The sequence below is a fragment of the Aquila chrysaetos genome, chromosome Z, assembly GCF_900496995.4.
Source record: "Aquila chrysaetos chrysaetos chromosome Z, bAquChr1.4, whole genome shotgun sequence".
Taxonomy (NCBI): Eukaryota; Metazoa; Chordata; class Aves; order Accipitriformes; family Accipitridae; genus Aquila; species Aquila chrysaetos.
The window spans coordinates 6642400-6667282 of NC_044030.1; the positions used below are offsets into that span (position 1 = coordinate 6642400).

Below are 24883 nucleotides of genomic sequence, written 5' to 3' on the forward strand. Positions count from 1 at the left end.
TCTGACCAGTGTATTATTTTTGTAGCAGTGCACACCTGGGAGTCCCTCAAATTACTTGCTCACTCTAAATCATTTATGGTAGGTAATAAATTTAATGAACAACATCTGTTCCAAATTCACCTAGAAGACATATACAAATTCTTACATATGCAAAGATCTCTATCAGACCTTACTTTTACTTTGTTAGCTTTTTCAAGATCTCACATGCCACAAAGATCCACATAAAAGAACCTTAGCTAAAGGTATGATATTCCAATAATAAACTTTCAGGAGGCTCCTTCATTAAATACTAAGTGTTTTTGTTTTGGTTTCTTTTTCCAAGAAAAAAAAAATAACCAGCTTTTAAGAAAATAGTAAAGAATCCAATTTAATTATTTTTTTAATTCGAATTTCTTCTTCTTTCTAGAGCTCTGATTATTCAGTGTCAGCAATCAAGTTGCCAATGCTCAGGGCTAACAGCTACGGAAAATTCTTTTAAACCCCAGAAATGGCCAATAATCTATGTAAAAATATAGCTCATATAACATATAACCTTGTCCTGTAAGAATAAGCAAGACACTAGGATGAAAACCTAAGTGCTAACATAAAATACAAATACAGGAGGGAAAAGTCTTAAATGTTGAACTGGTTTGTTAGACCGTTAGGGCAGACACACGAACACTTGCAATAGTTTTAAACTGGCTAGATGCAGCTGACATACATTGCTCCTATTTATGTTCATGTCCATACTAGCTGCAGGTGAAGACATACAGACCTGAGACTACTAATAAGAGATGAAATAAGGACTTTAAAGGAAAGGAGTTTGGCTCCTAAATAAGTTTATCAATAGTTCACACATTATCATGGCAAACAAGCCAAAAGGAGCACTTGTTCAAAAAGGTGCTTTGTTACCATGGCTCCAAGAAAAAGAAAGTAAAAAACAAGTAGCTAAGAAGTAGTAAAGCCAAGGATTGTCAGTTCAGACTGCCAATCCAAACAAGTCCTAAAGGAGATTTATCAGTAAAGCCTCTTATTGAGGAAAGTGATGAGGTATGCACTGACATAGAGATGGAATAGATAGGTGGATGAGTGTATATGCAGCCTACAGTGTTTCTTAATCCATTTAATATGTCTAGATGTTTTAAATTACCTGTATGGAATAGGCATCTATTTCAGTAACAGTCAACTATGTGTAAGAAATGCAAATCCATCTGGCTGCAGGGCACTTTTTAGCCGCAAGAGGACTTGACTGCTACTACATACAACCACAGAGAGACTGACTGAGGTGGCATTAATTTCAATTACAACCCTTCTAATGACAATTGGTTCTAAACCCACAATAATTTTTCACTGGATCAAATATAAAACTTGCCTCTATGTTACTGATGCACATCCAAAAAATGTGTAATGTATAGTAATATTTTTTCTTGAGAAGACATTTCATATTCTACAAAGAACCCCAAAGGGCTTTTCCAAGATCATTTTTGAGGGGACAGGCAGTAAAGAGCATTTTCTCTCTCAAAAACCTTCAGATAGAAGAATTAACAGAGAATTAAATAGAAAACATTCTGATGTTTTCCAAACTTTCAAAACCCAATATATTTCATTCAGAAGACTTATGGATTTAGCAGGGTTTTTTGAAGTCTCATTCAAAAAGGGACTGTTAACATCTAATCTGGCATCCTGCAGATAGCAGAATTTCACCTATAGATTCTTGCAATTTGTCCATTTATTGCTTCAGAGCAACATGCTGAGTTGTTAATGAGAAGTAGTAGAGTTCAGGCTTTTGTAGAAGGACTAGAAGTCTGATAAATCCATGAAATTCACAGAACGATTCACAAAATGTTCTGTGGACTTTGAATCAGGCCCTATATTTTTATTAGAATAGAGCTAAAAAAGAAAAAATAATTCTAAAAGAAGACCAGAAACATTTTTGGACTGTTGGTTTCAAACCATTATGCATTTCATTGCATAATGTGTCACTATCACAAACCCCATAATGTTCACTACCAAGAACCCATAAGTGCAAGACAGGTTAGCATGAGAAAACAAAATAGTATGCATTAGTCAAATTTCTTCCTGCACTTGATAACCAGAAAATTTTGGTTTTGGCTTCAACAGATATATATCAGGGTGAATTCAGACAATAGTATGACTAAAATGTCATTAAAATATTGTATATATGTGCTTTTGTATCAAACTTCTGCAAATGTAACATGCCGTGACTGTGAAAAAGGTAACGCAGTAACTTGCAACAAAAATTAAAAATGTTTGGCTCAGAGAGAAAAGCAATAAACAAATTAATTTAAGATAAAAATTGAGAAAATCTGGGGGGTTTTCCCCGTGTGCATACTTGTTAATTACTCTGTTTTCCATGTTAAGTCACCTTATTTCTTCCCCACAGATACGTACTCTACATTTATTTTTATATGCCTCCTCTTTACTGCAGTTGGTCTCCACAGTACCATGGTCATCACCTCCTGCAGAAGACTCCCATCACACATATGATGATGTGCTAGCACTCCCTAGCAACAACCTTAAACATCACCTCCAACTAATCAGATGCTCTGAGATCAAGGTCAGAGCTGTCTGTGACTAGGACTATGGGACAAGCAAAATACCTAATACCTAGCAGTTAGCATAATAGTTCAACTCATCATCAAAGAACAGACCATCAGCTTAGGTAGGCTGTTAAACGACAACCCAAGTCAGATGTCTCAACATCTGTTCATTAACAGCTATTGGTCAGACCCTTACTCGTTCAAAAAACATTATTCTGAGAAAGTCATTGCAGGAACAGGTCGTAAAAATATGGTATGAAAAGCACACTGACAGCAATGAGGACCAAAGGCAGATGCATGAATCATTATCTTCCTCATTTTTGTACATTCATAGAATTTGCTGGAGATTGAAGCTGCTATGAAAAGCGCATCCAAACAGACAATTCACAGAATAATTCAGTAAATGTACATACTCCGTGTAATGTAAGACCCTCTGAATAACCTAAACGAATGGCTTTTATGTGCTATTTCAAAATCCCTGCATACTTGTGGGACACTCCTGATGGTTTTGCAAAGGTGACCTACCAAGAGCTAGCCTACAGCCAGCAGACTTAAATGCAGCCAACAGGTGTCTCCACTTCATCTGGAAAATATTTAGGAGTCCTCAAAGTAGAATAGGTTCAAAGTGGTTTATTTAAATCCTCTGAAAGTACAATGAAGCCTCGTATCTGGGCTTGGGAGAGGATCTAGCATGAGAAAAGACTTAAACAGCTTTATGTCATATATTGACTCCCTTGAACCTCAGCTCTGCCAGGGACCAGATTTGCAGTCTGGGTGGATTCAAGCAGTTTTATGACTACGGCTTGCTGAAACTCTTCCAGTGAAACAAAACTCAACCAATTCCACAGGAATGTGTCAGTCTCACTGAATATATTTTGTTTTAAAAGCATACTGAAAAAGTAAAGAAGCGATCTGACAAGACAGCGCCCATACAAAAAAAAATCTATTTAATTTTTTTTTGTTTCAAAACCTTTGTATTTAGGGTTTTATGTTCCCCCTTAAAATATTACATTTAAATTGGAACAGAAAGCTTCAATTTTACAGAAATAAAACATTCTGATAACATCTTTGGGGCTATTTTGTTTCATAGAAAAGGGATTTTTTTAATTGTTCTTTTCATCTCATTTCAAAAGAAATAAGATTTTGAAATACAGACATTTCCTGCTGAAGGAAAATTCCAAGTGTCAGCCTTTGGTACATGCAATTCCTCTAACTTGTGCCATCTTGTAATATCATTAACCTACCTAAGCACGGTCAAAGTGCAACAGTGCTTCGGGCATACCCCATCTCCCCCGTCAGGAGAAGGTGGGAATACTGCCAAGGAACTGGTCTAAGGTGTTAAAGAAACATGGCTACTATTATACACACCTAAGTAAAAGACAACAAAGAAAGGTCCAGAAATAATTCAATTTTTTATTATTTTAATCCTTCTACCTCACATTAACATGACTAGTATGTATGATGAGGTCTAGTAAAATCCAATTCTTGATTACTGTTCAGTCTAAATAAAAAAAAGGTTTTATTTAGTTCACTTAAAAATGTTTCCCAGATGGATATATATTTCTAAAAGTTTTGTTAACTTTGGCTCCCTTTAGAAATGCTTAAGGACATAGGGCACATTTCAATAGGTTTTTTTTTTTTTAACCTTCTAAATTTTATCATAATTTATGTTTTGTTCTCCCTCTGACAGTCAAAAGAGAAGTTCACATTTTTAAATCTCATCAGCAGTAAAAAAAAAACCAACTCATATATAAATTGACCTTGCATAAAAATCTCAACTACTCAAGTAAATTTCTGGAAGAAAGTATTTGAAAAGAGTAATTTTTTCACAGCTGGCTGGGTAGGAGTTGAAAGTAATTCAAGGTGGGTGGTCAGTCTTGCCTACTCAAATTCACTTATTCAGTCTGCTTTACCATATTTGGGTGTCTCCGTTTCCAAGCAAGATACAGTCCTGTTGAAAACCTGAGTATCAATTGCTGGCATGTTCCTAAACTGCAGCCTTTGTAGAGCTATACCATTTCCCCAAGCTCCATCTTGACAGAGTTGTTGGCTATGACCAGAAACACCTGTGGAAAGTGGATGTCGCTTATGTGGACATCTGTTTTGAACAGGGCTCTGACCTGCATGGCTGCGCTTAAACACCCCTGCCAAATTTTAAAGTAATAGACATGATGATGCAAAAACCATGTCAAAAAGAAAGGAACCTTTTTATTATAAAAGCATATCATGAAGCCTTCTGGCAATCTCTGATGTTTCCTTCAGCCTCATTGCTTCCTGTGTTCCCCCCCTGACACAGCAGTAAACTTGTTAAGAAAAAACAGATTGAGTAAAATGTCAAGTTGTTAAAAATGGCAGCCTTGCAGTGTCAAGGCTAAGCCCCAACAAGTGGAGGATACGGTTCCCTGGGTAATGACTGAATATTTGTCATAAAATATTCTGAGGACAACTATTCCCACTTCCTTTCTACTTCAATGTCATTAACAAAATGACACTCCAGCCAGCAGTGTCTCCTCTTGAGCGGTCCCTGACACGAGCATCCTTCCAATGACAACATTTTACTTACTGCCTATGAAGAAGACAATTCTAAAACTCTGCAGGGCTAAACAACCCAAAACCAAACAACTTGCAATAAATCATTTTCTCAGCTGAAATCCTAAACAAAGCAAAAATTCAGACTGTGCAGTCACACGGTATCTGGATTAGCTGGTCTGTCTGGATATATATAGAGAAAAGTCCAACTCCACAGGACAACTCACCAGCTCAGGCAGTAAACAGAAGAGCTGGCTGGGACAGAAACTAACTGCTCACCAAAATGACTTCAGCCTTGACCTCATGTTTGGTATTCCACAACTGAGGTGGAAACAGTGAGATATCAACGGGTCTTGCCCTTTCCTAGCCCACTTCACCACCATCCCTTGGTTACACTTACACCGTGTTACACCGGGGCAACCTCAAATGCTTCTGCCATTACACAGATGAAACAAGAAGGAACCAGTTCTGGACCTACTAACATGGGAAGAGAATGTCCCCCCCCGAGAAGAGCCAAAAATGACCTATCACAACAAAAATTTGAGGCAAAAGTCAAAATACTACAGTTACAATGTTGAAGCAAATGTCCACAATTTCACTGCTCCTGTGGCTGCTCAGATGTGAAATGGCCTGTAATGAATATTCCTTCCCCCATCCCTTTCTTCAGTAATGTCAACAATATTTGGCTTTAGGAGCAATTTTACAGTATACTCCTTAATGTGGCAGTTCTGGAAAAAATTAGGTTGAAATCAGATTAGTGTAGGAGTAATAAAGGTTGGTTTACATAGTAGGCATGTGCTAAATCTTACTTTCTTAATCTATGTAACTTGTCCCAAAGGAGGAATTTTATGTGGCAAAAAATAAACCCAGAAAATATTGTGATGTTCAAGCTTTAAGACAGACAGAAGCATTTATATACGTGGCTATATATAGGGAAGGGAAGGGAAGGGAAGGGAAGGGAAGGGAAGGGAAGGGAAGGGAAGGGAAGGGAAGGGAAGGGAAGGGAAGGGAAGGGAAGGGAAGGGAAGGGAAGGGAAGGGAAGGGAAGGGAAGGGAAGAGAAGGGAAGGGAAGGGAAGGGAAGAAAAAAGAAAAAAGGGAAGGGAAGAAAAAAGAAGAAAGGAGAGGAGAGGAGAGGAGAGGAGAGGAGAGGAGAGGAGAGGAGAGGAGAGGAGAGGAGAGGAGAGGAGAGGAGAGGAGAGGAGAGGAGAGGAGAGGAGAGGAGAGGAAAGGAAAGGAAAGGAAAGGAAAGGAAAGGAAAGGAAAGGAAAGGAAAGGAAAGGAAGGAAAGGAAAGGAAAGGAAAGGAAAGGAAAGGAAAGGAAAGGAAAGGAAAGGAAAGGAAAGGAAAGGAGAGGAGAGGAGAGGAAAGGAAAGGAGAGGAGAGGAGAGGAGAGGAGAGGAGAGGAGAGGAAAGGAAAGGAAAGGAAAGGAAAGGGAAGGGAAAAAAGAAAAAAGGAGAGAAAGCGAGAAAAAAACAAAGAAAGAGAAAGGAGAAAAGGAAGGGAGGGAGGGAAGAAGGAAGGAAGGAAGGAAAAGAAAGAAAAAGAAACATACATTTTCAGGAGGATCCTCCCTATGCAAAATGGCTTTGTTCTGAATAACTGTTCAAAGAACTAAAGCTATAGTGATAATTACCCCACCTGATCTACCCCACAATGCTTTTTTTACAGATATCTGGAGAAGTTTATGTATCTGTACTGCCACTTAGCATGATGCTTTTCCGATATTTTATCCCCTACAGTTTTCGAAGCATCTTTCAAGTACCTCATAAGCACACTTTTAATTTCATGTCTGCACAAGCCCACTGGTCATGCAGCCAGCACTCAAAATCACAGCTGATTAGATACACTGTTTGGCTGCAGTCCCTGCTACTTTGAGGGAGATATTTAGAGCTATTAATCATGTGGCAACATACACTCATGCTGTCATGGCAAATCTTTCTTTAAGCTTTAGTTTTCTTCATTGAAATATGACCAAAGCTTTGCTGGAATAGTCCATTGTGGGGCAAATCACCCTTGTCCTGGACCCATCTGCTTGTGCAAAATGACTTGAGTTACTACAGCAGTAGCAGTAGTAACTCAAGTTACTAGAGTATCTTCATAATATCTTAAATGCAAATACATGTTTTAGAATATACAATTAGAGTAATTATGCACACCAATATTGACATACATGGCACGTGGATTTTTGCACATAGATCTGACTCTTGTGTTTTGCAAATATTATTCAGAAGACACAGAGTAGATTCTGTAATTGCCATTTTAATGGAGTATTCTGAGCATCATGCTCTGCCTTGTGGGAAAAAAAGCAGAAAAAAATTTGAAATTTAGCTATAGGGGTTAATAAACATGATTCCTTTGGGTATTAAACATCCAAAGCAGTCTAGGAATAAACCAGATTCTTAGTTAAACCAACATAAGGCTGTAAAAACCCCGCTGCTGCAGACGGAGTGACACAAGTATGACTCCCTCTTTCAGACACAATTTTAAGAAAAGGAGTGCAGCGTCATGTGCTTGAAAGCCTTTCAAAAAATAAGTACTAAACAGTATTTTGATACATAATTTCTACCTGGATCAACTTTTGGAGTGCCTTTGATCCTCACACTTTCCTGAACTCTGCAGAGACATATAAACAGCAGATGAAATAGAAAAAAGAGCAGAGCAGAAAAGGAAGCCTGATGCAGCAATATTGTAGAAGTTTATAACTGGAGAAGACTTATCTGAGAGCAAGCTGTGGTATACCTGTAAATATTTAACCATTTCATTGCTCAGAGCTGGGAAAAGAACATATAATGCATAGAGAACATGAGCTTATTTTTAACCATATAATCACATGCATATATAAAAACGGGAAATGGCTTCATTTTTCTTTTAAAAGCAGAACTTTTTCTACCTAAGTATTTTTTTCTTGGAAAAAATGGAACATTTGTTTTGGAAAAATATTAATTTGTTTTTAGAAACACTTGTTTTTTGAAAAAGACATTTTTGTTGGACAATACTTGAGAGGAAAAGTTTTCAACCAACTATAGTCAAAAATAGATCCTTAGCTGCGGTAAGCTTGGTGCAGCACTAAAAAAAATGGCAGAGGGGGACAGACTTTTGACTATAAACCTATTAGCACAAACTCCATCCTATACTGACATGGTTACATGGCTACTGACTCAGAATTAGTTCCCACCTGACAGGCTCTGAATGTGGGCAGAATAAGCTGAAAAAGAAGCATGTAGCCCAAGAAGCCAAATAATTCGGTTTAGGTAAGAACAAATAAATGCTTGAGTAACATTTTGGAGACATAGAAATACTTCCGTCTAACTGATTTTCACAGTGTTTCTATGTCACATAGGGTAGAGTATACAACTAGCTTATTCCCTGTAAGGTCATCTCGTAATCCTGGTAACTCAATACTGTGCTAAACTGCTATCTGTTACGTGCACTGCAATGCTCAGCTGTATTTCTCACCTGGCAACATTGCACTCCTACATCCAACACCCACAAACAGCAAAAACAAGCATCAGTGTCTTTGTTATCTATTGCAATTTAGTAATCTCCAAACTGTGATGTGTTTGACATCAGTGCCCTTCTCCCTGCTGGCATGAAATCAACCAAACTTAGTTGTTCAGATGATTAGTCCAATAAACTCTGTGGGAAATTACACTAACTTTGGTTTCTTCAAGCATTGAAAAGGAGTAGCTGCACTAAGGCAAAAGACACTGTAACCACCGAAAAGCTTTTTCCAGGTTCACTCACCATTACAACCCCATTATCACTACCTGGTTTCACCAGAGGATATATCCTGTAGTCTTTATCCTTGCCTGTCAGTTGGACCAAGTGCACCAGCATTTCCAAAGGACTCAAGAATTTTGTTTGTAATATTTAATATTTAACTGAATGTGTCACTGGAAACTCACTACAAGCCTGAGTAGTAGATACATGAGTAACCCAAGAATCACTTCACTCACCACTTCCAAGAAAGGAAAAAAAGAGTTTAGACAAAATCCCACAATAAAACCTTATAAAAAATCCTGATGCTACTCTGTGTACACATACGCATATCCTTTGCTGTTATTTTGGCAAAAAAGTTACATCAAATACATGGAAATTCTTTTGCTAATGCCAAAAACTTCCCACTGAAACTATGGAACTCTTACTTGATGAAGTACTACATGAAAAATCCAAGATTATGGTTTAAAAAGTTAAAAATTAATGTTTCTTATGCACTCTTTAAGCTAATGCTGGGTAACAAAAAAGTAATGAAGTGCATCAGAGGTAATACCAAAGCAGGCATGGACCACTGGAAGATAATATTGCTCCTGATCAGCAACAAAATTCTAACTGCATTTCTCCTCCTCAGGGATTTCTGCTCTAATCATTAATGAAGAGAAATTTCTATGCAATTTTTTATATTGAATTCTCATCATTTAAGCAAATAGTAATACAGGACTGGTCAAACAAGTCCTAATACAATTCACTGAGCAGTTTTTAAAAAAATGTAAATTACTCCAGAGAAAAAGATAAATAATTTCACATGTTCCCAAAGGTGACACAAAATATGCAGCAGACACTCTGAACACATCCTGACTTGTGCCAGGAAATAATTCACAAGTATCTTCAAAGACATCAGCAGGTATTATGTATATTATTGATCAAATTTATCACCTAAACACTTCCAGAAAAAGGGAGATTCAAAACCACTAGCTGGATTAGCAAGGATTAATTCAGCCATTAAATCTAAAATGTGCAAAGAACAACTGCAAAAAAGACAACTGAAAACTACATACTCAAAATGAAAGAATAGCCAACAAATATTTTTAAAGTGCTATTATCAGGCTAATTATCAAGTGATGTATATTAAGGGAATAATTTTCTATGAAGATCCTTAGCCTTTGATCCGTTTTTAAAAATATCTTTATTTATATTTCCAGGATCACATCCTGTGTACACTCAGAGTTTCACTGTATCCAATGAATCATTTTATGTAAAGTAAAATGGTGTAGATAATATTTTCTGAAAGAGGCAAAAAAGGATGATCATTCAGAAAACTTTGGTACAGAAAACCACTTTCCTCAAAAAAATTAATTCATACTGTGTTTCCACATAAAAGACAGCTCATCTTTTCTGCAATAGGATTTCTTAAGACTTTCTCCACATGTAAACAAAACTTCTAAAAGGATTCCTCTCCTTCACAACAGAAGTATGAAAAACTACATTGTACCTATGAATAAAATTCCTTCATTTCTCTCATGAATAAACAAAGAGCTATAAGAAAGCTAGAAATGTGTAATCCCTATGTCTAGATCTGAGACGTTTCCTTGGAAACAATGCAAAAACAGCAGGGAATGTGTAGGCATCCTCTGAACAGTATTTAATGTGAGGGCACTGTTCCTTGTATCTATGGAAGTCTATAAAGGAATGTGAAAAAAGAAAGGATTGTTCTATAATAAGTCTTCAGGAAGAGGCAGCAATAGTGGCCTAAAACTACTTATTAATTCACAGTCTTAGCTTGTGAAACTTTCTAAGTAACAAGTTTCGTCTCTGTTGGATATGGGGTTGTTTTTTTTCTTTTCCTTTGTTTTGGAAAAAGGAGCAGTGTACAAAAAGCTTGAATTTATTACAATCACTTGTTTATTAGGGCTTGCTTTCATGCAGAGCATCATTGCTGTTACATTTTAAATATGATTTATATGTGATGGTGTCCAACCTATTTTAAAAAGCCCTCCACATCACCAGTACAACATGAGTATTCTAATATAAAAAAATTCCAACTGGTTTAATTAAGAACAGGTCTATTAGTTTGGGTTAAATACATGATACAGATTTGTTCTGCAGGAAAAATCACCTAACTGTAAAATGAACCAGAGGCTGTAAATGTTATGAAGACATTCTGATACCTACCATCCCCACATCCCCACAACAATTCTGCTCTCAATCACCTCATTGGAATTACTATGGTGCAATTACACTGGGGAAGATGATATCAGAATCTGACCACGTTACTTAGCATTTAACACTTCAGCTACTCTAGACAAAAAGAGAACTTGGCTGTCTCTATGCCAGGTTTTATGAATAACACAGAGAGTTTGGTCATTCAGGGCATGAAAATTACTTGAGTAGCTATTGGACACTGACAAACCGGTTTCATTTGGAAATGTGTTTCAAAACCACTAGATGGTTTTCTTTCTTAGCTGAACACACAAGCCCAGGGCTCAAAACAAAACACTACCAGGAAGGACCGCATTACTAATTCAAACAGTGAAATAAGACCATGTCCATTGACTGCAGCACGCTCAGGGCAGCAGGGAATGTAGCCTTTCTCCAGGGTTGATGAAGAGCAGCAGCTGCCATAGTCTGAATGTCAGCTGGAACATTAAGTTAATAAGGAGACAAGCCCAGTCCTTCATTAAACAAATAGGAGATTTTGTATTTAATAAGATGGGAAGTTGGTTCAGCCCACGTGAGGCCACTTTTACTATTGCATCAACACCCTGCCAGAAATTAATTTAGGACAGTCTAGTTGCACAATACCAATAAACTGTGGCCACAGAACACCACGTCCAAATGCATACAAGTTGAAAGGTACTTGCAAATTAAATGGTACATTGTTCACCGCAATGTTTAGGTATATTTGGAACTCTTCTTCTCTTAAATGCATGACAGTGATATCAAGAATTAAGCATTTGTTAAGAAAGCCAAACAGCTTGCCCAGGCAGGGAGGTCCTAGTCATACACATCCACTTGGGTGTGTTATCAGTCACTGCATAAATCAGCAGAATGCAGTGAATGCAAGACAGCATCTTTCCTTTACAATAAACTTTGATTTGAAATAGGCCCTATGAATAAAGAATAGGTTTCAGTAGCATATACTTTTCATTTGAAGAAAAACAAATGGTGATTTCAGCACATAAAAGACAGTCTCCTCACCTTCAGCAGCAGTCTCTCTAACACAATAATTAATACATGTATTTTTGGAAAGGTACACCAAAAATTGTACGTAGCACATGTGCATATACTACAAAGAACAGTGTCCAGATAGATATTTGCCAGTGGGCATAAATAAAATAACTTAAAAGAGAACAATGTGGATACAGGTGCAGACAGATACAAGTCTACATGCTGCATGCTTTTAAGCTGGCTGTATTGCAAGTGAGGTGCTGCCTGGAAATAGTGTTGCGAGGCATGCTGCTCCTGTCCCTCCACACCATCATCTGGTCTGGTGATAGCACCATCCTGACATCCACAGCCTCCGGAACAGAGCCAGCGTCTTTCCTCCCAGCATGCTCCCAGCACATTTCCACTCTCCCACGCACACATTCCCCTCAGAAGTTAGCAAAATGAAGGCTGAAAGGGGACATGGTTATTCTCTATAACTGAACAGAGAAATAAAAGTATCAAAGGATAAGTGTCAGGAAGAAAAAGGACCTATTCAAGCTAAAGACAATGCTGGCAAGAATAAACATGGGTATAAACTGGCCAAGAAGCAATTCAGGCTAGATATTAGAATCAGACTTAAAGAGAGCCACGACGATATGGGACAGCCCTCCAGAAGGAGCTGTGAAGACAACAGGATTAAATGAATTTTAAGACAAGGCCTAAGACGGACCTGAAAGGACTCTGTTCTGCCTTCTTTGTTAAGGTTTATGACTATGACTCATTACCATTCTGCATTTCATTCAAATTTCACATGCCCTCTTACACTGCTAAGACAGAAATATGCGTGTCAGAGAATTACATGTTGAAACACAAAGGTTTGTAACCTCTTTCCATAAAATTCCACATCGACAAAGCACAAGTTCCTGCAATTTCATTCTGTTCAAAGCTGGAGGGGACAAGAAACCAGACAGAGCTGGTGTGAGTCCCAGGGTCCAATAAGCACTTTGAAACATATTCACTAAGTAAAGACTTTTAAATGTCTCCAAAAAATGCAGGTGTGCAAATTACTCCTGATACAGACAGGAGTTATGTTTCCAGCATCCCCTCAACCACTGTTAAACAACACCCCCACAAGCATTTTTCAGCTCATAAAAGCTTTATAAGCTGAAAAGTTCCTTCAGGTTTGGTTTTTTTTCAGCTGCTAATCCATTACCTTCCAGCAACAGCATCAGCCTTCACCTCTACAATACATAGGAGCTCTGAGAACATAAAAGGGCATGAGGTGGCAAGTTTTGGATCTTTGCAGTGAAAGACAAACTCCTCTGTCCTATCTAATGCAATAGAAAGCTGCTAATGTGATAACACACCACAGCACAGGGCTATTTTGCTTTCTCACTTTCACAACACGATCAGGATCCCAAGGGAATAGCCCGTTGTTCCACTCAAGTGAATCAAGTCCCAAGCTCCTTCCATTATGAAACATGTGCATGGTCCTTTTTGTAGCATAAAAAGGGATGTTTCCCAATGCACAAATATATTTTCCTCATTAATTGGAACACCTGCCCTAGATCTGCCCATGTGCCATAGGCTGTCAGAAAAACCATGCCTTATATCCTTCATTAATTTGTGCACCTGCCTCACACTTGCTCACATGGAAGTATATGGATTGTTTGTACAATACATTTTCTCAATAAAAACTGCTGTATTCTTATACAAATAAGCAGCTTAATCCATTGAGTGGTGTGTTCAGCACTAGAGTGCATTTTTCCAGAATTTAAGCTAATGAGCTTGACCTTCCACCAGGCTCTGAAATTACTTCTGTTTCCAGGGGTAAATTTTTTTATCTAAAAGTAACTGAAACTTCCTTTATGGAAGTTTTAATTGATTGCAAGCATGCATTTTAACAGCTAGGAGTATAACTATTTACCTCTTGGATGGCATAAGAAAAGAAGTCCTCTAGGAGAAACTTCTTCTGGTCTAATAAATTTAAGGGCTTATTGTATTAAAAATTGAAAATGTGTAATATCAGCTTTCATTTATGTATTGTACTACTTCATATTAAAGGGTGTGTGTGTGTGTGTCTCAGACAGCCTAAGATCCTTGCCACTATATTTAATTGAATTTAACCCAGTCAACATTCAACATCTTTCAAGTGCAGCTTGAGTCCACAATAATAATGAAGAAGAATATCCCCCACATTCCATACATCCATAACACATTCCATACATCAACACCACATTCCAGCCAAAGACTTCAAAGTGCTTCAGTGAAGTTGGTGCCAGTTTAGCAAGGGTTTGAGACTGAGAAGAAAGGCTCAAGAAATCCCTCCTGCTTCTCCCTCTACCAGTGCATGGCCACAGGTGAACTCATCAGACCCAGAGCAGCAGTGGGCTGCTCTCACCACACTTCACTGGGAGGTAGGACACCCACTGATCACAAAAGGACTCCTACACTGCAAGGGATATGCTCTGTCCTGCTTGCTGGGAACTACTAAAAACGTCTGCATGTCTCAAAACTCCATTTGTCTGGCATGACCCTTCTCTTCCACAAGGAGTATAAAATATTGCTCATAACTAACAAAGCCTAATAGCACCCCCATGGAGCACTTAAATATTATTATGCTTATGCTACAGATGGTAAATGGAGCTGCAGAGAGTAATATTCAGCCGTGTTAGTATAATAGCAAGTTTTTACTGTAATTAAGTGATATGGCTGATAGGAAACAAAACATGGTACCATATTTCCACTGAGCCCTGCTTCACTATTAAACTGTTGCTTCTGGCAAAAGGTGAATAACAAGGAGGTGAAGAAAGATGCGGAAAAAAAAAATCTCATAAATATTTCCAACACTTGTGCATACACAAAAAGGAAAATATTATATTTAATTATACACAATGCCATTTATACAGCAAACCTCTCATTATTATTCCTATTTGAAACAGCTATTATTTGAAGGGCTTTGGTAAGCAAGTTGTCATTTCTTAGGAGGCACTTTTGGACTCGACTTGAAAATCATGAGGGCTTTTGCTTATAACCCTCACTGATTATTTTATTTAAGAATGTTAAGCTATATTACCTAGAAAACATGCCAAAGCAAAGGAGGAAAAACCTTTGTTTTATCAGAGAGATGTAATGATGAAAACTGTATTTCTTGTTCCCATTTAGCTGAGAACAAAAAGCCAAAGGTACAGTTTATGTAGTTCCTGTATGACTGCAGATCAATTTTCAAACAAAGAGTGATAGAATAAGAAGTTGAATTACATCCTTGTGAAAGGCATATGTTACTAATATTTGCCAAATTCATTCCTCTTCAGCACCTCCTTTGTACATTTTCTTCAGCACAAAGAAAATTTTATGGACTGAGGAACAATGTAGCGAAACTGGGCTTGACAGGTTTTTCAGATGCAGTCTTTCACTTCTGGAGAAAGAAAAGAAAACACTAGTCTGAATCCTCAGACAGAATAAATCTTTGGCAGCTCTAACTTAACTTGTGGTAAGTAGGTACAGGGTGCTTTTTCTCTGTGGATAGCTAAATGAAGGAATTTCCGCTGTCAGATTCTGAAAACAGAAAAATAAAGAAAACTCCTTTTTGACCTTGCACTAGATACATGACAAATCCCTTTATGTTTAAAGAGAACAGAGACACTGACATATAGAGAATTTCATATTTCAAGAAAAAGATTTTTTTTTCTATGCTGACAGACTAAATCATTCCTAAAGGCAGAATTTTAAGGATGTATAGCTTCAACACTGCTTCTAAAAACCCACACATGTATGCACATATATATACCTGGAAAATGCATGCACAGCTTTGAAAGTTTGTGAAGATGCAGAAGACAAATCATGAAGAAAGTCTGTCCTAAGGACCTGATCACCCACGTGAAAGCAAGAGTAGCTATGAAGAGCAGCTGTGCATTGATCTACTGTTCTTTAGATAATCCAGCTTGAACTAATTCCTAATTTAATGAATCACAATGCCCACGCCATTCTGAAAAAAAGTACAAAATAAGACTATCCTTGACGTATATGCAGAGAAATCCTGGATCATATACTTTGTGCACTATCTGAAGAAAACACCAAGCTTCCACAGCCTCCCAAACCATCCTACTTCTTTCCATCCACCTGGAACATACAGCTACCCAGCACAACCCCATATACAATAAACTGTAGTGTAACTCAACAATGTAACAGGCAAAACTAGTTTACTCCTACACAGTCCAGCTATTAATTATTAAGCCGAATTAACCAAATTTCCACAGGTACAAACGTATTTAATATGTGGCTTAACTCTAGTCTTCAGAAATTACCCTTCTGCTCTGACTTACCGGACTTGTCTCATTTAATTGAGACTTCCAAGACACCGGCAACATCTAAAGCTTCAGAGAAAATAATGATACTATACCACGGAAACAAAAGTAGTGTTTAAATGTTAAAATAACAGAACTATTATTTTCTGAAATAGAAGGTTAAGCTACCACTGATATGACTTGTGCAGTTTTACATCTTGTAAATATAAAGTAGGATAATAAGCATAAAGTGAATAAAGACACAAAATCCACTGTATGAAAAGTCCAATAATGATATGGCACATCTCAAGGAAACTACTTCTGCCTTTTGATTTTTTTAATTAAACTCTACCAAACACAAACCTGACAAAACCAACCAAAAGTCTTCCATAAATTATGAATTCTGTTGGATAAGTTCTTCAAAGATATGTTATGGCTTCAAAGATGTTATGGCTGAGAACCAATGAGAAAACAGTTTCTTATATAACCATTCAAAAGCATTGCATATAGTTAAGGTAGATAAGACATAAAATGAATTTTTACTGTGTTCCTTCAAAAAATAAATTAATTATAAAATAACTATAAAATAATTATACAGAATGCAACACTGAACCTAATAGATATTTTAAGCTTTATCCTTTTTGTCAGTTCTTTCACGTTTCATTTTAAAAAATAAGGTTTTACCAAGACATCCTAAATAACAGTCCATTGACACGCTTCTGTAATGGAAAATTGCATAGCCTTCAGCTATTGCATTATGGAGACATATTCATCATAAAACTCAAGAGTTCCTTGCTACTTCAGAAGTTTCTGTTCTGGATACCCATGGAATTGAAGCTACATACACATGTACAGCGCCATCAGCTAAAAAATGTAACAAAACTAAAAATTATGTCAATTTGCAGATGCAAATTAACCTTTTTTAGCTGACTACACTGTACATGGCATTGTTAATTGCTACAGACTAATGGAATGTTAAAATACTCTAGTGCTTCGTTTAGGACTAGTAATGCATGGAATGGAAGCTATGAAATTAAAATGCTTGTTTCACAGATAGCTCAAGTTAAATCAGTGGCTTGACAACATTAAATAAGAAAACCGGAATTTAGCCATCATGACTTTTAAGAGGAAATACAACAGTTTCATATTCGTTCTTACATAGAAAGTAATCTTACCCCAAACCATACACATACCACATTTCTGAGAGTTTTTTAATGGATAGAGAAATAGACCTACCAATATTTAGTAAGTTGCTGTCTAGATAAAACTTGTACTTTGCATCCTTCAGTGATCCAAGCAACATTCCCAGTACATTCTAAAGTACACCAGTTTGTTGTGATAAACTGTCCATTCTGATGGACTGCAGGTCTAAAAGGCAAAATCTTACCTGTGTCATTGCCTGTGATTTGAATAACATACAATCTTATGTCATTTCCACTATCAGGGTGTGAAGCAGAAGGAGACACCTCTTGAGGTTGTAAAGCCTCTGTGGCCTCCTTCACTTTGGGTGGTGCAGTAGGTCGTGCAACTGCAGTAGCAGTTGATGCTGTGAAATATTCCTTATCAATTTCTGGTTCTAACATCTTTCCTGTCAGATCATCATCAGCAGTGGCTTTACTGGGAGAAACGGATTCATCAATGATGATGATGTCATTGCTTGTTACCTCTTCTTCTTCCTCAGGAATGATACGTGGTGACTTTTGAGTAACAACAGGTTTGGATGCTGATGTAGGCTGAATTTTGTCTACAGCACTAATGGAAGGTGTTGTTACATCACTGAGAATTGCTGCCTTATCTGTTGCATTAGCTGAAAATACAGCTGGTTTGATACCTTCAGGTTCTTCTGATATTCCTGAACCTTCCAGAGTTTGGCTTGGAGAAGCTCCCAAAGTCAGATGAGTAACGCTTTCCACAGTAGAACGACCTGTCGGCATCATATGGGGGGGCAACACAGATTCCAGGCTCTCTACATCACTGTCTTCTTCCCTGGTGGGGGTTCCTGTGCTTTCGTATGTTTTTGCGTGGGTACCCACTGTTATAGGCATCACTTCAGTGACCTTCTCTTCTTGATCAGTAGCAGTTTCAGCTTTTGGAGTCACTGTGAGATGCAAGGTCCTGGTGCTAGTTTCATCAGGTCCCAGAACTCTTCCATAATCTGTGAGCTTCACTGCAGGCACTAATACTTCGGTTGCTGGATATGTCTCATCATAAGCTGAACCTGTCTCATCCTGTTTTTCCTGAATAGCTGTTTGAGATGATTCAGATCCTGGTGCTGTCTTTTGTTCATGCATTTGGACAGATGTCACAGATAAGGTAGACTCTGTGGCAGTATCTAGTTCCTTATCTTGATCTTCCATGGAGAGTTCCTCTGGGAACACCTCACTATCTTTTGCAGTTGTTTCTATTGCTTCTGTATGAAAGACACCATCAAAAGGAGTCTGATCAGTAACTGGCATATCTCTAGTGACCTCACTCACTACAGTAACTGGAACTAGGGAAGCATCACGTTCTTTCTGTGGAACAGTAACATCTACCTTTGTTACATCTGTAAATATAATGGATTCCTTTGTCCCTCCAAAGCCAGCTGATGGTGTTCCTTTTCTGTCTTGAACTGTTGCCACTGACTCTTCCTCAGCTGATGTCACAATACTTGTCTGGCCTTCCTCTGTCACTGTATATTTTGAGACCCCCATTTCAGTAGAGACTTCTTCAGCAGGCGTTGCTACCAATGTGTCAGTAGCCTCTCTTTGTTCAACTTCTGGGGTAGGAATGGATGTTTTCAAAACATACCCTGATGTTTCATCTCCTTCATGTTCAGTTATCTCCATGATTGTGGGCATAGCAGTTGGTAACACGGTAACACCTGAGGAGCTAAAAGACTTTATTGTTGCACCAGTTTCATCCACTGATATTTTGGATACTGTGACCATTTCCAAATCCAAAGAGCTGCTTGTGTGGGAGACACCTGTAGTATCTTTTCCATTATCAAAATCAGCTGATACAGCCTCTTCATCACTTTTCGTTTCCGCTGGCTCCTTGCTTGTCTCAGTTTCATCTGTAACTGCTGAAACTGGAGCTCCTGGATGCTTTGTAAATTCTGTAATTTGCCCTGGAGATGATGTAGGCTCCATTCCAGAGATACCATCTTCTGTATCTAACTCATGTATTCTCTTAGTATGAGATGACTGTTTTGTCATATACCCCTGATGTTTATCTGTTGGCAGCCACATGCCAGAAGCTGGAGGAGCCTGTGTGAACTTCTCACTTGCAGAACATCCCTCAGATTCTGCTGTAACACAAGTAGGAATGACGGTTATGGCATGAGGGATCTTAACATCCATTGTTCTCATTTCTGGCTCCTTTGTTTTTTCCTGCTCCTCTAAAACAGCTGATCCTTCTGTTTGCTGAGATGAGTGGATAACAGATGTGGTGCCTTCTCCAAAGTTTCGCAGGGAAACAGTAATTGCTGAGAGAGCGACGGCCTCAGATCCTGTTTGATTAACAGTTGATACAGAAAAGGATACAGGTATTCCAGATGATACTGTAGGCTGCACATCTTTCAGGTCCTCTCTGCTTCCTTCAGCTGATGCCTCATTATCAAACACCGTTGTAGAACTAAATTTAACAAATGGAGTTGACTCATCTGCTGTAGAAAATTGTCCAGTGGTTACTGCATGCTCATCTACGAGTGTCTCTGACGCAGCAGGCACATCTGATTCTGGGACACTACCAGTAGCCATGCCAGAAACTCTATCAGGCATAACAGTGTACATGCTCTCTCTGCCCTCCCCCTCTGTAGTAAGATCATACTGATCAGTGAACAAAGCTTTAGGGATTACAACAGTTGTAAGTTTCTTGTCAGATTTCGCCTCCATTGACTTTTTTGTGGGTTCTTTTGTTGAGTGTGCACCAAGATACATATTATCTTTTGTTAGTGAAACTGAAGTCCCTGTCCTGGGAAACTCTCTCCGAGAAGTTGATAACAAGCTATCTGTAGCTGTCATCATAGGACCCACTTCTATTTGTTCAGTCTGATTATCAGCATCATGTTTTTGTGTATCTCCTGTTTCAGTATCTTCCCATGAACCAGTGGAAATCTTAGCTACAGCTGTGCTATCCTGAAAAATTACAGAGGTCAAGAAAGCGTCCTCAATGCTTTCAGACCTACCTTGTTCCTCGGGCAATTCTGCTTCAGAGTAAGTGTGCTCCAGTTCCAAAGCTGCAGATGTGCTCTCTGTTAACCTAGGTGAAACATCATATTCAGTCCTTCCAAGTGTATCGTAAGTGCTTATTTCGCCATCTGTGACAGTCTGAGGTAGAAGGGTGGTTAACTTAATGTTCTCCATAAGCACCTCCATTTCCCTTTTTTCCTCAGCCACATCAGTAGTCATTTCTGTATCTTCTTCAGTCTCTAGGGTTGTTTCCTCCAAAGCAGGGACCTCTGTTTTGGTGACAGCCACTTCAGTAGTTGAAGTCTCAAAAACAGGAGGTTTAAGGGTAACTTTAGCAGATGACGATTTCACACTGTCAGTTTTCAGGGATGTAATCAGCTTAACAGTTGTAGGCTCTGATATGACTTTTTTACCTTAAAAAAGAAAAAAAATGTTAAGGAATCATTCAGTCAGAATACAAACAAATGTTACTTTAATGCAGTTTGAATGTTCCCAACAAAAACTAAAAGCTACACTGAGAAATAAGTAGAAAGGTCAAAGGCTTTAGATAGCTGTTTAGCGTACAACAGAGCTTTGAATGACATAAGGTAACACATTATAAAGCTACAGAACATCTAACTTAAAGTCAGATGAAACAACAAGAGTAGCAGTATTCTTCATACTCATTGTTCATATAATTATCCCTAGAAGTCCTCATATCACACAAGTACCCATCAGACAGCTAAGTACCTATCAGGGAATACAAAAGTTTATTTCATGATGTCATGAATGACTGGTACTGCAAACCTGTGGGTTTTCTTCAAAGCTTACTGTAGCATACAACTCAAATGTATAAAGGGAGTGAAATACCACTTTAGTTTATTTTCAGCACATAATTACAAATTGCAAAAAGGAATCCTCACTGGAGTGACAGCATGCTTAAGCAACAGGAACAAACACGCCATCAGAAAGTACTGTTTTTCAATGCCACAAGAGCTGCTGTGTTACATTTAAATTATACTGAGAGAAATTTATTATGGGGAAAGGTGAGAACAGTAAACCATAAGATCATAAACTTAATACTATAACGATGTTGATCTTTGGAAAACACTTCAAAGATATACATCTGAAACTCCTTCACACACAAAAGTGCTTCTATGGGAATGTTGAACATAAAAAGGCAGAGTGTTGAACCCTCTGAATGATGGAAAGAGTAAGGGGGTAGCTATCCTAGATTCACAAGAAACACAAAGAAAGGTCTTTCCAGTGAACCAAATTGTGATGTTTAAAAAAAATCTCGCTGCCTTATGCCTTGTCCATTCCTTCCACCCCAGATTTCCGTCCTATCTGAAGAAGAAATGTATGTCAACAACTATGACACTGTGAAGTCTGGTATTGGATTTTAAACTCCGAAAAGGGTGATTTGTGCTCAGAAAACAGAAATTACTCAGGAAAAGCTCAAGGTTGAAACATCTTCCCTTTTGCCAGTTCTTCCAGGTCGGTAATCTTCAGAAGAGCAATGGGAACAGACAGGTGAAAGATGTGAAAGTCTTAAATCAGTGCTGTTAATTGCTGTGACTGACAGTCAAAAGCCTTATATGGATACAAGTAAAGAGCTAAATATGGTCCTTTAAATTACACCAGGCATATGAAGAATGCATTAAACAGACTGTGTATATGAGGACTAACTGCTTACCAGACAGACAAAACTACACATATACCTTCTTGCAAAAGAAAATATTGCTCAACTTCCAATACAGCAAAGAAGTCTATTCCCCTAACATGCAGAAATCAAAGCAGTTACAGTATTTTACATGAAAGGCTAAAGGCTAAAGGCTCATTACTACAGCTGTGAGTTAATAAAAGAGATCAGGAAACTTTACACAATGTAAGGTAGGAATATCAGTTATCAGGAGGAAAAGTGAGTTCTAAGATTGAATTTTTACTGCCTGGCATATAGGGATGAAGATGTTCTAGATGATGGTGCAGCCTCTGCCTAAATCAGGGTTTGCAGGAGCTAATAGTATGAGCAAAGAAGAGGAAGAAAATAAGTGAAAAATTTAGAAAGACTCAACTCAGTCACATATTTGTACAGTGACAATTTATACTCAAGCATACTCAGTGTATGTGCACAAATCAGTTCTTTTCACGCACCCATGTCTAATTAGGTATGGCTTTGATATTTGTAGATATGAATTCCACATATGTAAGTTAAGGTCACACAAATATTTGTTTAGTTTCACACACTGAACTTTGAAAACATCACCTTTGCAAGAGACCTGGTTGATTAACTCTGAAGTTTGCCAGATGATGGCTACACAGGATTTCTAGAAGAAAGGGTAGATTTACAGAGTAGGGAAATGAGAAAAAAAGAGCTGATATTTCAGCTTTCTTGAATGAGAAGTGAAAGTGAAAAGGAAATTGTGAGGGTAAGAAAATATGACGTTGCTATGTTTAGAAGTTCTGGTGTTCTTTGCCAGCAGAAAAAGGAATGGATTCTTTTCCCTACTGTATGTTAAATCTTTTTGTGGTTTTACAAAGATGACTTAGCTACTTATATACTCTTTTTTTGTAGGTTAAAACATTCAGTTGAGCAAGACGGAGTAAAGTTCTTGAAATCCCACTAAGCAAAGCACAGCTTTTACACAAGTGATTTTTGTGTTTTGGGGTTCTACAACCTAAAGTGGATATTTACTGCTCTTTTCAATGCCTATGTGATTCAAGATGGCATTCACATAATCAAGAATCAACAAATTCTTACAATTTTTTCCCTCTCTGCTTGCATGAGAATCATTTAAACCACAGTTTTACTTCACAACTAGGGAGTGAAGAGAGCACACAAGTAAGTTAGCACCAACCTCCTGAGTGGTAGTTGGTAATTGTTAAATTTCTACCAAAGAATCCACCAATTTGCCTTAACAGCTCTTTTTTATGGCAAAATGGAAAGGAGACAGCATACTCCAATCTTCTCCCTTCTAACCATAGGATAAGTTTCCTTAATGCAATTGAATTTGTTTTGCAGCCAACATCAAGTACTTATTCAGAACCCAATTACCATATTTTAAATGACTACTACTGTTTGAAAGAATATGAAAACATAGTACCTTCTAACAAAGCTAGACAAAAATGAAAGCATGAGAATAGATTTTAAAATCTGTGGAAAAAAGGTAACTTTATTTCATCACTGCTGGGAAACTGTTTACACTTACTCACAACCACTTATGTAGCTTCCTAATTTCCAAGAAATGTTTGGAAGTCCCAAAAGTTCACATATTTATGCCTGAGATGCAGTTATTTGTTGTTCATGACTCATTATCTACCAATTACTTGATAAAATAGCTACACATTTATGAAGTAAACCGGAAAAAACATGAAGCGTATTTTATTTGCTTATATTAATAAGTGAATCGATAAATATCAAATCCATATACTGGTATAAGAAAAGCACATATTTTTGAAGAGTTTATCAATAAACACCAAATTCTCTCCTGCGGAAACTGACACAGGGTTACTGGTGTGCAAATAGCAGTTCTGGTTAAAATCAACTACAGGACCTCTAAAACTGCTTTGTCATAAATATAAGATTTTTCATACAGATCATTCAGGTTTGCAAACTTATTTGAGTGGATCAAAAAAAGATGCTTCTTCAAGGAGAAATCTATCAATGTCATTTTTTTTTTCTGTGGGAAAATAAAAAAAAAGAGAGAAGGTTGCTTTTTCAATAGACTGAACATCAGTTTGAACTGTTGTCCACTCCACCCAGATGTTTTGCATTACTGTACTCCTTGCATCATGCATGCAATATGCTATCTCCTTTGACCTTCTTCTGATTCAAGACATGAGGCAGATTTTCCTAATAAAAATCATGAACTTATTAGAAGCAAGAAAGCAAATTATCTCACCAACAGCTGCTCATATCAAAGACTATCTTGTCATTTTTTAATCAATTCCTTTTATATTGAACAACCTGCATGAAGTTGATTTTGGATGGAGTATATGACTTTGCAGAGATATTATATTTTTTCACTCTCTGTTTATTTATTTTATGCTTTCACTGTATAGCATTTTCTTCTTCTTCCCTCCCACCATTGTTTAAATAAGGATTCAAAATAATGCAGCAATATTAAAACTTAATATATTTTCAAGGAAATCACACTACACAACTTTAGACATGGTTTAACTTTGCAATTACCAACTAAGATTTTTAATGTGTTCTGTGCTGTTTAATAATATTTTCAGGATATCTGGGTGTACTTTCTGGAGAAGAAAATTCTTATTTTAAAGATTATATATGTTATAATTTATATATATGCATTTTCAGCATAACCAGCTCCACAAAAATTTTAACTGTGTGTCTAACTTGAACCAATTGAGCAATTTCTCTGCACTCAGAAATATTGTTTGTGCATTTACATTTAGGTGTGTACTTAAGAATCTGGAAGGACATAGACCCTACAGATAGAAAAAGAAATCGTTTTGAGTCATTGCCAACAGCCAAAACAACAAAAAT

General features: G+C 37.5%; 1 protein-coding gene across 3 annotated transcripts in view; it reads right to left on the reverse strand.

Annotated features, from left to right (window-relative positions):
• Positions 1 to 24883, reverse strand: part of VCAN (versican) — a 113211-nt gene that overhangs the window by 40366 nt on the left and 47962 nt on the right. For 2 of the 3 annotated variants that reach the window (XM_030004932.2, XM_041120915.1), the window contains exon 7: positions 17610 to 20807. In XM_030004932.2, the coding sequence (XP_029860792.1) occupies positions 17610 to 20807 (3198 nt within the window). The remainder of the gene's footprint in view (positions 1 to 17609; positions 20808 to 24883) is intronic. The other variant, XM_030004934.2, reaches the window with a different exon arrangement.